General features: G+C 40.3%; 1 protein-coding gene across 7 annotated transcripts in view; it reads left to right on the top strand.

The window, feature by feature from the left end:
* LOC149127433 (uncharacterized) overlaps positions 1-17,758 on the top strand; it is a 107,438-nt gene that overhangs the window by 6,220 nt on the left and 83,460 nt on the right. For 2 of the 7 annotated variants that reach the window (XR_016231556.1, XM_089329211.1), the window contains exon 3: positions 6,388-6,502. Coding sequence is in view for 4 of the 7 variants with exons in the window: in XM_089329211.1 (XP_089185337.1) it covers positions 6,388-6,463 (76 nt within the window). In the remaining 3 variants the exon portion in view is untranslated. Of the gene's footprint in view, positions 1-2,223; positions 2,381-2,635; positions 3,322-6,387; positions 6,503-7,250; positions 10,544-17,758 lie in introns of those variants that run through there. The other 5 variants (XM_089329210.1, XM_089329212.1, XR_016231557.1 and 2 more) reach the window with 5 other exon arrangements.

Consider the following 17,758-nt stretch of genomic DNA (forward strand, 5'->3'; position numbering starts at 1 on the left):
TTGTGGCTGTTTGAGTTTTCTTTTCCATTGGAGGCTGTAGTATAGTCTCCCTATTTCTTCTTCTACAGCAATTAATGAGAGTGGCAGTGGAGGTATGAGGTGTTCCTCTCAGTCCCAGTGTAGGAACATGAGCTTGTTGGCAGCCTATGTGGTAGGTTGTAGGATTACAGTAGTGTCAACCTCTATCCACTGTGGCTGGGGTTGTGGGGGAATACCAGCCCGGAGGCTTGGAGAGGTCACAGGGATAACAACATTGGCAGAGGCATTGTCAGAGTCACAGAAGAGTTAGCCCAAAGTCTTCTTGTTCCCATTGTACCAGTCCCAGGTTTCTATAACATATGTGGTATTCATTTATCTCTTCTTTAAACAGATATTCACACTCTCCAAATCATGCTTCATGAGGTTGGGGAAGGAATGGAGTGAGAAGTCCTATGACTGCCTATGCTGTAATGTTAGGTCACACTCTTAGTCCACACCCCAAAGACCAGTAGGGTAGGGCCTACTGCTGAGGTGGACTTGGCTGACTGAGGTTGCTATATCCAACTACAGGTGATGCTGGCCAGGATACAAGTGCAATTGACTGGGGTCATGGGTTTCCAATTTGGACTAGGGGCTCTGACCTTGGGCAATAACTTGGGATAAGAAATCATTTGTATCTGCCTAGAGATAGTTTTACCAGGTTCAAGATGGTGCTCTGACCTACTTTGGTGCCCTACTCTGCATTGGCTGGAGTCTTATTCTCTGCTGTTTGTCCATGTTTGTGGTAAATATAGTACCTTGCCCACCCAGGCTGACACTAAACAGAGTTTAACTTGAGTCTCACACCTGCAGGGGCATTTGTTGTCTTAGGAATGTACATCTAGCCTGCAAGAGGCTAGAGTGAAGCAGGCTGAAACATTCATCAGTCCTACTAGGGAGCAAGTCTTCACCTGATGCTGGGGCAAGTCTAATAGGCTTTGTCTGATTACTGGCTTGGAGATAGTGGCCTCTAGTCTATATCTGGTGCTGGGTCTCACTGCAGTGGGACAGGCACTTAACTTCATTGCAAGTCCTTTAACTTACTTCCCAGCTCTATTTTTCTGTGGTTGAAAAACTCCTTGCTGTCTGAGTTTGGGAGAGAGGTAGTGGAGGCAGTCCTTTAGCTGCCCAGGCTGACAATAAATTCCCATTTGAGCCTCACAGCCCCCAGGCTCTGCACAGTCTTGGGTTATACTCCAGGTTTGCATGATGCTGGCAGTAATATAGGCCAAAACAAGTCCATCCCCTAAGGACTCAGTTCTCTGCCTGACGCCAGGGCATATCTAGAGTCTGTGTTTTTGAGTAATGGCCTAGTGATGGAGGCTTTTGGGCATTATCTGATGCTGGGGCTCACTTTGATTGGCTTGGCACTGAGCTTCAAGGCATTGCCCTAAGTTCACTTCCTAGTGGCTGGAGTCTTGTTCTACTGTCTGCTAAAGGTGGGAGAAAGGGCATGGGGGGAAACATTTGGTTGCCTGGCTAGAGGGTCTAAAGGCTCACTGTCCAGGTACTGACATGGGAGCAGAGCCCAGGGGAGCCTATCTGACTCTTAGATTCATGTGGTACTGGACTACTGGACTCCAATTCTAAAGTCTGGGCTTTATTCCCTCTCCCTGCCTCAAGTGGCAGGCTTCTCTCTCCACACTGCGCTACTTGGAGCCAGGAAGAGGTGATATAGCACCTCTTTTCTTCTGTCCTTCTTCAGTTTGTCTTTTATTCCTCTTCTTATAGTAAGTAAGGCAATGTGGCTCTTGTGTGAAGGTAACTTGGAGAGTGAATAACTATTCAAGTTAGTATCTCTGTGGAGAGATGTCCCCCAGAGCATCTTACTCAACTTTCCATCTTATTCTGCCTCCTGTCGTTAATTTAAAATCTGCTGCCCAAATGCAAGAATGGGTAGTACCATAGGGTTGCTAATAGGAACTTCACATAAAGAAAGCCTGACAAATTCCCAATCATTATGAAATTATTATTAAAACAAACACATGTAACTGATACTGTGGGGTTCAGGTTGGGGGAATTCAACCACATGAGTTCTCCAAATTAACATCTGTATAGAATTCAATGTTTATAAAAGGATAAGTAGGGGCCCATGCTGTGGCATAGTGGGTTGAGCCACTGTGTGCATCATCAATATCCCACATGGGCACAGGTTTGAGTCCTGGCTGCTCCACTTCTAATCCAACTCCTTGCTACTGTTCCTAGGAAACAGCACAAGACAGCCCAAATACGTGGGCCCCTGCAACCAGTGGGAAACATGGATGAAGCTCCTGGCTCCTGGCTTTGGCCTGGCTTAATCCTGGCCATTGAGGCCACTTGGGGAGTGAACCAGCAGATGGGAGACTTCTCTTTCTGCCTCTGCCTCTTACTCTCTTAACTCCACTTTTCAGATAAATAAATCTTTTAAAAATTCTAAGTAACAAAAATACGTTATCTTAAGCTTATGCATATATTATTAAAATTCAAACTCTTCATCGGTTATGTGGAAATTAGACCAACAAATATTGTTTTAGGAAATAATTTATCACTGACAGTGTTTAGAATTGCTGACATGTGATGATAATCAACAGTGAGCTGACTTGTAATCATATTAATTATTGCTTTACAATCTACATAGGATGCACCTGATTGCCGATGCCCTCAATGGACTGCTCCCTCTTCTTTGTATTAAATATGCCTCTGCTTCCAGCCATCCCTCTCCCCCATCTGACTGAGGCCTTAGATATCAGCCAAGTGAGACCAGAAGAACTGCCCAGTCAACCCAATGAAGTACCAGAAATAATAGTTATTTCAGGCACCACATTTTGGGGTAATTGCAAGTCAGAGAAAAACGGTACAGCCAATAATCACTTGGAGCAATTGGCTTAGACTTTTCTTTTTGAATCCGATGACATTTATGGGAACTCTAAGTGTGTACTTGTGTCCATGTTCAAAGTGGAAGGCAAATCTTTGGAGAATACATGTATGTCATAGCTTATTAAAGGAGGTGAAGTAATTTTAAACAGGAGGAGAGAGGTGGTTAAAGAAGGAAATAGGAAGAGAAAAATGTTTCTGTGGGAATTGGAGATTTAAAATTACCATGAATATGTTGGTGAGTGGGAGTGTTTCAAAGAAAACAATGTATGAACCACCCCCAAAGAAAAATCATTTGTAGCATCTTCATTATGAAACCAGACCTTCTGGAGTGGAATCCAAATATCACTGAAACAATGAGGGATGTTTCTAGGTACCAGCAAAGACAAAAAGCTCTATCCTAAAGCCCAGGGGATGACACCTTGTGGGGATTGTATTTTTCTGATAGGAATATTTAACATATTATGTGGTGGAAATTTTCAATGAAGTAATCAAAATATATGATGGTAAAAAATTAGCAAGAAAGTCCTGTAATTACTAATAACTTTTAGTTCATGCAGGGAAAATTATATAACCAAAGATACTCATTGTTTCGATATCTTGTTTCTGAAAAGCCTACAAATAGCAAACTGCAGTCAGAGTACCAGAGCATTATTTTAAACATCTCATTGTTTATATTATGACCTGCATGCCTTTGATTGATGTGAGTGCCATCTCAAACATTTCTTTCTTGAAATTTTTGGATTTTTTGGAGGGGTTTATAACTGAGCATAGATGAAGTGCATATTATGTAGGTTGGAAAGACTGTGGATGTTAGGAGAGTTGATGGTCTATCTATTCAGGTGAAATTAAACTGAAACTCACAGAGAAGAGCAATAAATTCTTAGAATAATGAAGAGCTGTTGTGTTCTAGCTATTATGGAATATAACAGATGTCTGTAGGTAGAAGAAGAATAATGGAGGAGGTGCCAGTGACAGGAAAGATAAGGCTGAAAATTGTGATCATTGCTGGCCAATGACAAAAATTTGAAAATTTAATTTTGAGTCTTAAACATAAATTCCCATGTGCCACTGAGAGTTAATGGGCAGAAAATTAGGGATGTTCTAAACAGTGGGAAGTATATGTCTTATTCAACCAACAACGAGAATAAGCACATAGTATAATAATTCATTTTTATTAGGGTAGGTGTTTGATTAATGGTGGAGGGATTTCTGGAAGTTTATAAAGGGAGAAATTCGGGATAATATTGTGGGATGGATTACAGAATGCATGTGCAGATGGAGAATACAAGTGGGGTTTTCATGATATAGATTACAAAATTCAGAAAGAGGCAATATACGAAGGTGTTGCAGATTTTTTAAAAAATTACTGGAATTCTTCCTCTGAAAACAGAGGCATTGGTGCGTGATTAATTTTCTTGGATGACAATGGATTTCATTTGTAAGAAAGCATTAAGAGAAACTGTTGATCTCATTTTAACCAGTAAGAAAGTGGTGCTTAATGAAAGAGCAGTGTTAGGAAATTTGGGGTGGAAATGACTATGATGTGGTAGGAATTCTTTACATGTGAGAAGGGAAAGGTTTACATGGTCTGATCTGATCCCAGACTTGTAAAAAGTATGTTTCAAAGTGTTTGCAGAGGAGCAGGCTTCAATCCCACGGCCAATCAGTCAAAATGAACCAAGGCTAAAATGTGGTCCAAATCATAACAGTAAGGGTGACAATTGAATTTATACTATAATAAGCTTATTACTTTTCCTGGAACTGTGAATATATATTATTTCCAGAAAAATGTTTCGTTTTACATTTACCACTGACCCCAAAGGAGAGAAAAGGGTGTATGTGGAGCTGGTGCTATGGTGCAGTGGGTTAAGTCACTGCTTGCAGCTCTGGCATCCCATATGGGTGCTGGTTCCAGTCCTGGCTGCTCTACTTGCAATCCAGCTCCCCGCTAATATGCCTGGGAAAGCAGAGGAAGATGGCCCAAGTGCTTGGGCCCTTGCCCTGACATTGGTGACCCCAGTGAGGCTCCTGACTCCTGTCTTTGGCCTGGTCTATCCCTTGCTGTTGTGGCCATTTGGGAAGTAAAACAGAGGATGGAAGAATGAAATCTCTCTGTTTCTCTCCCCACTTTCCCTCTCTCTGTAACTCTCTTTCAAATGAATAAATAAATCTTAAAAAGGTGTGTATGTGTGTGTGTGTGTGTGTGTGTGTTGTGGGTTTGGGCAGTGCAATGGCTTATAGATCAGCTCACATGTTTTTAAAGGCCACATGTTAACAATGAAGGGAGGCACCACAAATAAGTGGTCGATGTAAAATTTTTGCAGAGAACTGAGGCTTCAGAGAGATACCCACCTAGAACAGTTTTCCAAGGAAGGAATCAGTTAGGGGCCGCATGTGGTGCATCTTGAGTAATTGACAACCTTGGTGCCCAATGCCCTAATTTGCTTCCATCATCGTCAGGAAGCAGCTTCAAACTGAAAAGACAGAGCTGAGCGTCACTGGAAAGAATGTTGGGGAATAGATGGCAAAGAGACCTTTGCTCCTGAGATGTTGTATCTCTTAATTTTGCCTTGGAAGGATTTCAAGAGCTATACTGAGAACACTGTTGTCATATTTGTGTATTTATGAGGTACGGGGGGACAAGATGACTGAGGACGAGCAAATGCTCTGCTTTTGAGAAGAATAAAGTGTGAGCTGAAGAAGAAATAGAATGTTCTTGGCTCGCTCAAGGTTCATTGTTCCTTATCTATGATTTCCGTTGATATGACCTCTTCACTACATTACAGAGTTGATGTACTTTGTCATAACTGCTCAGGTATATATTTTTATTACATGACTAGGAGTTCCTGGAAAGTGGAGATTGCCTCAAGTTTGTCTTTATTTCCTCAGGCACTGTCACTGTTCATGGACACACAGAAAGGGCTTTTGCTTAATAATCAGCCTCTCTCACTCTTTCTCATGCCCACTCTCCCATGTTTGCTCCCTTCCATGTCTTCTTTCCATTCCACATGCTATGTTGAACTTTATTGTAATTAAAAGCAAACTTCTTGCACACTTGATGAAACTTTGTTTTTTTTTTTTTCATTTTTATGGATTTCTAAGAAAAAGAAACTATGATCATTTGTCTAGTGTTTCTATGTAGGAATTCCTTCCAGGCACTTTTTGGGAAATTTATGTTTTTTTTCCAATATCAAATCCTGGATAAAACAAGTTCATAAGATAACACACACAGAAAATCTGAAAAGTAGCACTTGTCAGTCAACACAAGGAATCCACTGATGCTGAGTCTAAACAAGAGCAGGAAGTGTTGACTTGCAGTCAAAGGCATGTCCTAGAACTAGGGTGGGAGCAATTGTGAGAGAAGCAGTCATGACCACACAATCATACCTCCAACTATTGTATGTCAGTGATTCTGAAAAAAAATAAATAAATACTAATAAGCTATGGGAATTACATTTATCTAGACTCCCAGGATTATGGAGACTAAGAAGTCCCATGATCTTTCATTTGCAGATGGAGAACCAAGATAGTTGGTGGTTTACTTCATTCTGAGTCCAAAGGCCTGAGAACCAGGAACACAGATATCTGAAGGTAAAAGAAGATGGAAACCCCATGTGAAACAGAAACAGTGAGTTTTCCCTTATCCTGCTTATTGTTCTACAGAACATACAATGATTGGGTGATGCTGGCCCACGTGGGTGAGGCTGATCTTCTTTACCCAGTCTGCTTATTCAAATGCTAATCTTCTTTGGCAATACTTTCACAGACACACTCAGAAATTTTGTTTTAACCAGCTGTCTTAGCCTAGTTAATAAACTGATATAACCATCACATTATACTAGTGAGTAGAGCATAAGAGTATAAAGGGTTAGGAATATTTATTTTATTTTATTTATTTTTATTACATTTATTTGACAGGTAGAGTTAGAGAGAGAGAGAGAAAGAGAGAGAGAGAGAGATAAAGGTCTTCCTTCCATTGGTTCACTCCCCAAATGGTGCCATGGCTGGCGCTGTACCGATCCGAAGCCAGGATCCAGGTGCTTCTTCCTGGTCTCCCATGTGGGCGCAGGCACCCAAGCACTTGGGCCATCTTCCACTGCCTTCCCGGGCCACAGCAGAGAGCTGGACTAGAACCGGCACTCATATGGGATGCCAGTACTGCAGGCAGAGGATTAACCAAGTGAGCCCCGGGTTAGGAATATTTTAAGAATAACATGATTTCAGAAATTCCTGAGAATTCTGATTTTTTCCTTGACAAACCCTGAAGATTGACATCTATAAGCAACTTAGAAAATTTAGGTGAAACATCTTTTGCTCAAATAAGTTATGACAAAACTAATGTTATTTTTATTTATTTATTTATTTATTTTTGACAGGCAGAGTGGACAGTGAGAGAGAGAGACAGAGAGAAAGGTCTTCCTTTGCCGTTGGTTCACCCTCCAATGGCCGGCACGGCGCACTGCGGCCGGCGCACCACGCGGATCTGATGGCATGAGCCAGGTGCTTCTCCTGGTCTCCCATGGGGTGCAGGGCCCAAGCACTTGGGCCATCCTCCACTGCATTCCCTGGCCACAGCAGAGAGCTGGCCTGGAAGAGGAGCAACCAGGACAGAATCCGGCGCCCCGACTGGGACTAGAACCTGGTATGCCAGCGCCGCAAGGCGGAGAATTAGCCTAGTGAGCCACGGCGCCGGCCCTAATGTTACTTTTAATAGCCTGAATAGAATATTTGATTACTGGGATATCTGAGATTTACTGCAACTGGATTTCAGTAGCATATTTCACAGCCTCTTGTTCTATCTTATAGGAAAAGATGGATATATCTGAACTGAAAAATAGCACCATTAAGTAAATTTATAGCTTTGTTAAACAGCCTTGGCTGAAGTATGTTGATTAGTGGATCAGTATTATCTTGAGGTTATCTTACTAGAATTCAGTCCCATGGCTATATTTTTGGCACTCACTCAGAAGTACTTGAAAGATGCATGATCTTGAACACACACACACACACACACACAAATATACATGATGTATATATAGCATTTTGGCAAGAATTTCCAGAGAGTTTAAAGAGATACTGAGAACAAACCGATTGAATAAATTTTTAAAATATTTGAGCTTCATTTTATTTGAAAGGCAGAGAGAGAGAGAGAGAGAGAGAAGAAGATCTTCCATCTGCTGGTTCACTTCCACAAATGCCTGTAACAACCATGGATGGGCCAGGCCAAAGCCCAGAGTAATAACTCAACCCAGGTCTCCCACATGTGTGGCAGGGATGCAAGCACTTAAGTTATTATGCACATTAAAACAATGCAGAGCAGGGATCCCAAGTGCATCTTGGGCTTGCCAAGTGCATTATTTATTTATTTATTTATTTATTTTGACAGGCAGAGTTAGACAATGAAAGAGAGAGAGACAGAGAGTGAGGTCTTCCTTCCGTTGATTCACTCCCCTAATGGCCACTACTGCCGGTGCGCTGCGCCAATCCGAAGCCAGGAGCCAGGTGTTTCCTCCTGGTCTCCCATGTGGGTGCAGGGCCCAAGCACTTGGGCCATCCTCCACTGCCTTCCTGCACCATGCAGAGAGCTGGACTGGAAGAGGAGCAATCGGGACAGAATCCGGCGCCCCGACCAGGACTAGAACCCAGGGTGCCGGTGCTGCAGGCGGAGGATTAGCCAAGTGAGCCAGGTCGCCAGCGCCAAGTGCATCTTAACCACTGCTCCAGATACTTGCCCCAAACAGAAGAGATTTAAAGCTAACAATTACAGAAAAAAAAATCAACTCTACAAGAGTATAAGAAGTAAGTCCTAGATCAATGACAGTATATGTGGAAAAAATATCCTAGAAGTTTTCATTGATTGCAAGTTCAATATGAATTTATTATCAGACAGGTTGCCAAGAAACATAGTCCACTCTTTAGTTTCCTTAAGGTAAGTAAGATATCCAGAACATGCAAGGAGCTAGTTTCTCTGAATTTTATATGGGTCAGACTATATGTAGAGTCTTACATTTGGGTTTAGAGTGGCATTGATAAAGAGCATCAATCTGGAGGTGGAAGTCCAGAAAGAAAAACATAAATTCATACCTATAAATGTTCTCTGAAGACCTACAGGGGTTATAATGGATAGGGAAATACTGAATACCAAAGACCTTTGTTTTCACATCTTTGAAGGACCCCAATCTTGCCTCTTAACTTGAACTAGAGATTATGTTTATTCAGTGTTGTGCCAGGAAACTAGAGCTAATTAACTTTGGGTATGGTGGATAGATTCCTATTCAATTTACAAAAATGTCATGAGATGAGCTCTAAATACCTCATGCCTGAAGACGTTCAAACAGGTTAGAGTGTTTTGTGCTTCACAAATCTGTCTAGTTCATCTTCCTGGGACATTATTTAGTTGATATCTGTTGTTCTCTCATCAGGAAGAACCTATGATGCTATGCAATAGCAAATAATCAGACATGAAAAACAGAAAATTATAATACTTGCCATGTTAGTAATTTTCATTTGTTGTGGTCCACTTAGGCTGATAGCCCATCCTGGTTTTCCTTGGTGCTCTGGTTTTAGCACTGAAAATTCCATATCCCAGGAAACTCCTCAGTTTTGGCAAACAAGAGTTGCTCACCCTCATCAGCAGTAATCCACAGTGTACATCACAGCTCTAGAGTTGCATTTAGAGTTAATCCACAGAATGGGATTTAATCCCAGGAGTTCATTAGTCTGATTTTTCATGACTATTCTTAGGGAGTGGGAGGAAATCCAAAAGTACTACAGCTTGTGGGCCTGGAGCAGGACCTTATTATTAAGAAACTTCTTCCAAGAATTGAATACCAGGGACTTATTTGTGTGGCAATCCTGGGAAGTCTTACATAAGAGATGGGAAAGGGAAGAAAACCACTGGAGTGTGCTTTGATGAGCAGGTTAGCACTGTGGGCAACTGGCTTAATCCTAGCAAAGACTTCCAGGAAACTCTGTAAACCCATCTCAGTGGTGTACCTCTTGATGACTCTTTCCAATTGTGTTAACTCCTTCTTATGTCTGGCCCACCCTGATCACTCCTCCATCCCAAGGAAACCCTTGACTCTTCAGTCAAAGGAGACACTGGTCAGGACACTGAAAGGGACTGTTGTTACCTACCTCTCATTTGGATGTTTGTTACTGCCTTTAACTCTATATACAAAAAGTCACAGTGATAACTGAAAGATGCAGCATGAATTTGTGGCATTTCAATGCTTTCTGTATATCTGCGTTTCACAGTAGCTCTTCAGTTCTTGCTAAAGACATTTTAGTGGGCTTTCCTGCTCTTTGACTTTGGGTCTGACCTTGTGACAGTTTGGGTAAATTGAGTGTGGAGAGAAATAGGTTCCCAGAACTAACCTGTTTCTGGAGTTCTTTTTATGTCTATTGGTGCTCTTGTACCTCTGCCAGTGTCGTAAGAGCGTACCCCAGCTAGTTCACTCGCTCAAGGAGCACAGGGGACACATGTCATGGACTGAGATCCAACTGCAGCTTCCCAGTTGAGGCCTGCTGCGATCAGCAGGGCCTGCCCTAAGTGACCTGTAGAAATACAACAAAAATGCTTATTGCTGGATAGCCTATCATAAAACTTTAATTTTAAGACTGCCTTCTTATTACTAGACCACACCATCTATAATATATTATGAAAATTTTATAGTCTCTAAAATTATTTTTTTAATGACCACAGCCAAACCATATTGTTTTATTACATAAAAGACATTAATAAATGTAAACCTTAAGCTAGCACACATTTGTGTGGGTGTGTATGTCTCAGGCAATCTTTTCATGTCAAGACCCATACATATATTTATCTATATATGTAATCTTTATATATCTTTATTTCTTTTTTCCTTGTTATCCTCCTTTACATATATATTTAATTTTTTCAAGCAATTTTAAGCTCACAACAAAATTAAGCAGAGTTCTTATAGATGCCCTCCCTCCATGCACAGCTGCGTACACCAACTTCTCACATCAGAGTGGTATATTTGTTAAAACTAAGGAACCAACACTGACACATCATTTTCATCCAAAGTCTGTAGTTTACATTAGGGTTCACTGTTGGTATTGTACTTTCTATGGGTTTTGACAAATGTATTATTATTTTTTTTAATTTTTTTTATTTTATTTTATTTTTTTATTTTATTTTTTTTAACTTTTATTTAATGAATATAAATTTCCAAAGTATGATTTATGGATTACAATGGCTTCCCCCCCCATACCGTCCCTCCCACCCACTACCCTCCCCTTTCCCACTCCCTCTCCCCTTCCATTCACATCAAGATTCATTTTCGATTATCTTAATATACAGAAGATCAGCTTAGTATACATTAAGTAAGGATTTCAACAGTTTGCTCCCACACAGAAACATAAAGTGAAAAATAATAGATGATTTTTTTTTAAATGATGATGAAATCAGATCAGACCTATTGTCATGTTTAATCCCAGTGAGAGTCAAGTTGGGAGTTGATAATTTCTTTCTTTCTTTTTTTTCTTTTTTTTTTTTTTTTTAAAGAGAATCAGTTTAGTATACATTAAGTAAAGATTTCAACAGTTTGCACCCCCATAGAAACACAAAGTGAAATATATTGTTTGGGTACTCGTTATAGCATTAAATCTCAATACACAGCACATTAAGGACAGAGATCCTACATGAGGAGTAAGTGCACAGTGACTCCTGTTGTTGACTTTACCAATTGACACCCCTGTCTATGGCATCAGTAATCTCCCTATGCTCCAGTCATGAGTTTCCAAGGCTATGGAAGCCCTCTGAGTTCTCCGATTCTTATCTTGTTTAGACAACGTCATAGTCAAAGTGGAGGTTCTCTCCTCCCTTCAGAGAAAGGTACCTCCTTCTTTGAAGACCTGTTCTTTCCACTGGGATCTCACTCGCAGAGATCTTTTGCCAGAGTGTCTTGGTTTTCCATGCCTGAAATACTCTCATGGGCTTTTCAGCCAGATCCGAATGCCTTTAGGGCTGATTCTGAGGCCAGAGTGCTATTTAGGACATCTGCCATTCTATGAGTCTGCTGAGTATCCCACTTCCCATGTTGGATCACTCTCCCCTTTATTTATTCCATCGGTTAGTGTTAGCAGGTACTAGACTTGTTTATGTGCTCCCTTTGACTCTTAGTCCTTTCATTATGATCAATTGTGAACTGAAATTGATCACTTGGAATAGTGAGATGGCATTGGTACATGCCACCTTGATGGGATTGAATTGGAATCCCCTGGTATGTTTTTAACTCTACCATTTGGGGCAAGTCAGCTTGAGCATGTCCCAAATTATACATCTCTTCCCTCTCTTATTCCCACTCTTATGCTTAACAGGGATCACATTTCAGTTAATTTTCAACACTTAAGAATAACTGTGTATTAATTACAGAATTAAACCAGTCATATTAAGTAGAACAGACAAAAAAACTACTAAGAGGGATAATGTATTAAGTTGTTCATTAACAGTCAGGGCTATGATGATCAAGGCACCGTTTCCCATAGTGTCCATTTCACTTCAGGAGGTTTCCTTTTTGGTGTTCAGTCAGTTGTCACTGATCAGGGAGAACATATGGTATTTGTCCCTTTGGGATTGGCTTATTTCACTCAGCATGATGTGTTCCAGATTCCTCCATTTTGTTGCAAATGACTGGATTTCGTTGTTTCTTACTGCAGTATAGTATTCTAAAGAGTTCATGTCCCATAATTTCTTTATCCAGTCTACCGTTGATGGGCATTTAGGTTGGTTCCAGGTCTTAGCTATTGTGAATTGAGCTGCAATAAACATTAGGCTGCAGACCGCTTTTTTGTTTGCCAATTTAAATTCCTTTGGGTAAATTCCAAGGAGTGGGATGGCTGGGTCGAACGGTAGGGTTATCTTCAGGTTTCTGAGGAATCTCCAGACTGACTTCCATAGTGGCTTGACCAGTTTGCATTCCCACCAACAGTGGGTTAGTGTCCCTTTTTCCCCACATCCTCGCCAGCATCTGTTATTGGTAGATTTTTGCATGTGAGCCATTCTAACTGGGGTGAGGTGAAACCTCATTGTGGTTTTGATTTGCATTTTCCTGATTGCTAATGACCTTGAACATTTTTTCATGTGCCTGTTGGCCATTTGGATTTCCTCTTTTGAAAAATGTCTATTGAGGTCCTTGGCCCATCTCTTAAGTGGGTTGTTGGTTTTGTTTTTGTGGAGTTTCTTGATCTCTTTGTAGATTCTGGTTATTAACCCTTTATCTGTTGCATAGTTTGCAAATATATTTTCCCATTCTGTCGGTTGTCTCTTCACTCTCCTGACTGTTTCCTTTGCAGTACAGAAACTTCTCAATTTGATGCGATCCCAATAGTTGATTTTGGCTTTGACTGCCTGTGCCTCCCGGGTCTTTTCCAGAAACTCTTTGCCTGTGCCAATATCTTGAAGGGTTTCTCCAATGTTCTCTAGTAACTTGATGGTGTCAGGTCGTAGATTTAGGTCTTTAATCCATGTTGAGTGGATTTTTGTGTAAGGTGTAAGGTAGGGGTCTTGCTTCATGATTCTGAACATGGAAATCCAATTTTCCCAGCATCATTTATTGAATAGACTGTCCTTGCTCCAGGAATTAGTTTTAGATCCTTGATCAAATATAAGTTGGCTGTAGATGTTTGGGTTGATTTCTGGTGTTTCAATTCTGTTCCATTGGTCTATCCATCTGTTTCTGTACCAGTACCATGCTGTTTTGATTACAACTGCCCTGTAGTATGTCCTGAAATCTGGTATTGTGATGCCTCCGGCTTTGTTTTTGTTGTACAAGATTGCTTTAGCTATTCGAGGTCTCTTGTGCCTCCATATAAATTTCAGCACCATTTTTTCCAGATCTGAGAAGAAGGTCTTCGGTATCTTGATTGGTATTGCATTGAATTTATAAATTGCTTTTGGGAGAATGGACATTTTGATGATATTGATTCTTCCAATCCATGAGCATGGAAGATTTTTCCATTTCTTGGTATCCTCTTCTATTTCTTTCTTTAAGGTTTTGTAATTTTCATCGTAGAGATCTTGAACGTCCTTGGTTAAGTTTATTCCAAGGTATTTGATTGTTTTTGTAGCTATTGTGAATGGGATTGATCTTAGAAGTACTTCCTGAGCCATGGCATTGTCTGTGTATACAAAGGCTGTTGATTTTTGTGCATTGATTTTATACCCTGCTACTTTGCCAAACTCTTCTATGAGTTCCAATAGTCTCTTGGTAGAATTCTTTGGGTCCCCTAAATAAAGAATCATGTCATCTGCAAAGAGGGATAGTTTGAGTTCTTCCTTCCCAATTTGTATCCCTTTAATTTCTTTTTCTTGCCTAATAGCTCTGGCTAGAACCTCCAGAACTATATTGAATAGCAGTGGTGAGAGTGGACATCCCTGTCTGGTACCAGATCTCAGTGGAAATGCTTCCAACTTTTCCCCATTCAATAGGATGTTGGCTGTGGGTTTTTCATAGATTGCTTTGATTATATTGAGGAATGTTCCTTCTATACCCAATTTGCTTAGAGTTTTCATCATGAACGGGTGTTGTATTTTATCAAATGCTTTCTCGGCATCTATTGAGATAATCATATGGTTTTTCTTCTGCAGTCTGTTAATGTGGTGTATCACATTGATTGTCTTGCGCACATTAAACCATCCCTGCATACCAGGGATAAATCCCACTTGGTCTGGGTGGATGATCTTTCTGATGTGTTGTTGCATTCTATTGGCGAGAATTTTATTGAGGATTTTTGCATCTATGTTCATCAGGGATATTGGTCTGTAATTCTCTTTCAGTGCTGCATCTTTTTCCGGCTTAGGAATTAAGGTGATGCTGGCTTCATAGAAAGAATTTGGGAGGATTCCCTCTTCTTCGATTGTTCTGAATAGTTTGAGAAGAATTGGAGTTAGTTCTTCTTTAAATGTCTGGTAGAATTCAGCAGTGAATCCATCTGGTCCTGGGCTTTTCTTTGTTGGGAGGGCCTTTATTACTGTTTCAATTTCTGTCTCAGTTATGGGTCTGTTTAGGTTTTCGATGTCTTCCTGGTTCAATTTAGGTAGGTTGCATGTGTCCAGGAATCTATCCATTTCTGATAGGTTTCCCTGTTTGCTGGCATACAAGTCCTTGTAGTAATTTCTGATGATTCTTTTTATTTCTGTGGTGTCTGTTGTTACGTTTCCTTTTTCATCTCTGATTTTATTGATTTGGGTCTTTTCTCTTCTTTTTTTAGTTAGTTGGGCCAATGGGGTGTCAATTTTGTTTATTTTTTCAAAAAACCAGCTCCTCGTTTGGCTGATTTTTTGTAATGTTTTTCTTGATTCAATCCTGTTGATTTCTTCTCTGATTTTAATTATTTCTCTTCTCCTACTAGATTTGGGTCTGGTTTGCTGTAGGTTTTCTAGATCCTTGAGGTGAATTGAAAGCTCATCTATTTGGTGCCTTTCCAATTTCTTGATGTAGGCACCTATTTATATAAACTTTCCTCTTAACACTGCTTTTGCTGTATCCCATAAGTTTTGGTATGTTGTGCTGTTATCCTCATTTACTTCCAGAAAGTTTTTGATTTCTCTTTTGATTTCTTCTATGACCCATTGTTCATTCAGGAGCATGTTGTTCAATCTCCATGTGTTTACGTATGCTCTAGGGATTCCTGAGTTGCTAATTTCCAGCTTCATTCCGCTGTGGTCTGAGAAGCTGCATGGTATGACTCTAATTCTTTTGAATTTGCTGAGACTTGCTTTATGGCCTAGTATGTGGTCAATCCTAGAGAAGGTTCCATGTACTGCTAAGAAGAATGTAAAATCTTTAGCTGTAGGATTGAAAGTTCTGTATATATCTGTTAGATCCATTTGGGCTATAGTGTCATTTAAATCTACTGTATCCTTGTTGATCTTCTGTCCTATTGATCTATTTCTGAGAGTGGAGTATTGAAGTCCCCCAGTACTATTGTATTGGGGTCTAAGTCTCCTTTTAAGTCCGTTAACAAATCTTTTAGATAAACCGGTGCCCTGTAGTTAGGTGCATATACATTGATAATTGTTATATCTTCCTGTTGAATTGATCCCTTAATCATTATGTAGTGTCCCTCTTTGTCTCTCTTAATGGTTTTTGTGGTAAAGTTTATGTTGTCTGAAATTAAGATGGCTACGCCCGCTCTTTTTTCATTTCTGTTGGCATGGTATATCTTTTTTCAGCCTTTCACTTTCAGTCTGTATGGATCTTTGTTGGAAAGATGTGTTTCTTGTAAGCAGCAAATAGATGGGTTTTGTTCCTTAACCCAATCAGCCAATCTGTGTCTTTTAACTGGACAGTTCAGGCCATTCACGTTCAATGTGACTAATGATAAGTGGTAACTTTGCCCTGCCATTTGCCAAAGATAAGTTCTAATATATGCTTTGAATTCCCTGTGATCTTTTGCTGTTAGCTTTCCTTCCTTGGTTTCCTTCCTTTGCCTTCTTTCATATTGATGACCGTGTTTCTTTGTTTCTGTGTGTAACACATCTTTAAGCATCTTTTGCAGGGCTGGACGAGTGGCAACAAATTCTTTCAATTTCTGTTTGCTTTGAAAAGTCTTTATTTCACCTTCATTCACAAATGATAGCTTTGCAGGATATAATATTCTGGGCTGGCAGTTGTTCTCTCTTAGTACCTGGGCTATATCTCGCCATTCCCTCCTAGCTTGTAGAGTTTCTGATGAGAAGTCAGCTGTGAGTCTGATTGGAGATCCTCTGAGAGTAATCTGACGTTTCTCTCTTGCACATTTTAGGATCTTTTCTTTCTGTTTCACTATGGAGAGTTTAATTACAACGTGTCGTGGTGAGGATCTCTTTTGGTCGTGTTTATTAGGGGTTCTGTAGGCTTCCTGTACTAGGATTTCTCTGTCCTTCTCCAAACCTGGGAAATTTTCTGCTAATATCTCACTAAAAAGGCCTTCTAATCCTTTCTCCCTCTCCATGCCTTCAGGAACTCCTAGAACCCGAATGTTGGGTTTTTTAATAGTATCCTGAAGATTCCTGACAATATGTTTTAGATTTCTAATTTCCTCTTCTTTGCTTTGGTCTGACTGTATCCTTTCCTGTTCTCTGTCTTCTAAGTCCGATATTCTCTCTTCTGCTTCACCCATTCTGTTTGTAAGGCTCTCTATTGTGTTTTTCATTTGATCTATTGAATTCTTCACTTCAGTCACTATCCCAGTTTCCTGTTGTACTAGTTGTTTCATTTCATTTTGATTCCTCCTTAATATTTCATTTTCACGAGAGAGATTTTCTATCTTGTCCATTAAGGATTTCTGTAGTTCAAGAATTTGTTTTTGAGAACTTCTTAATGTTCTTATCAATTTTTTGAGATCTGCTTCTTGCATTTCTTCTATGTCATCATCCTCATAATCTTGAATTGAGGTGTCTTTTTCATTTGAGGGCTTCATGGTGACTTCCTTGTTTTTATTACCTTGGTTTTTGCATTTGTTATTTGGCATATTGGAGATATTTGGTTTCTTCACTGTGGTGCTTTTTCTTGTTATACTATGACTCTAGATTAAGTGGACTATCTGTTTTTGATGGAGCCTTAGGGCTTGAGATGGGTGTGGCCTGAGAGCTCTGTTTGGTGTGCCAAAGGTGACACTCCCAGGTTAGGCGTGGTAAACCTCTCTCTGTCTCTCTCTTTCTTTTTTTTTTTTGATTCAAAAGGGAAGTTATTCTGCACAGCTGAACGAAGTTGGAGGTAGTTAGCAGGCAAATGATATACCCATAGGAGCCAGAGATCAGAAGTTCTTTCCCAAGGACCACACAGGGAATCTGTTTGGCCCTCAGAGTGGGCTCAAATTCTCCTTCAGTCTCCCACTGGGTTGCCAAAGTTACGGAATTGTAGCGTCTCTG

Source organism: Oryctolagus cuniculus, chromosome 3, assembly GCF_051225735.1.
Source record: "Oryctolagus cuniculus isolate XC-2025 breed Fujian yellow rabbit chromosome 3, ASM5122573v1, whole genome shotgun sequence".
Classification (NCBI taxonomy): domain Eukaryota; kingdom Metazoa; phylum Chordata; class Mammalia; order Lagomorpha; family Leporidae; genus Oryctolagus; species Oryctolagus cuniculus.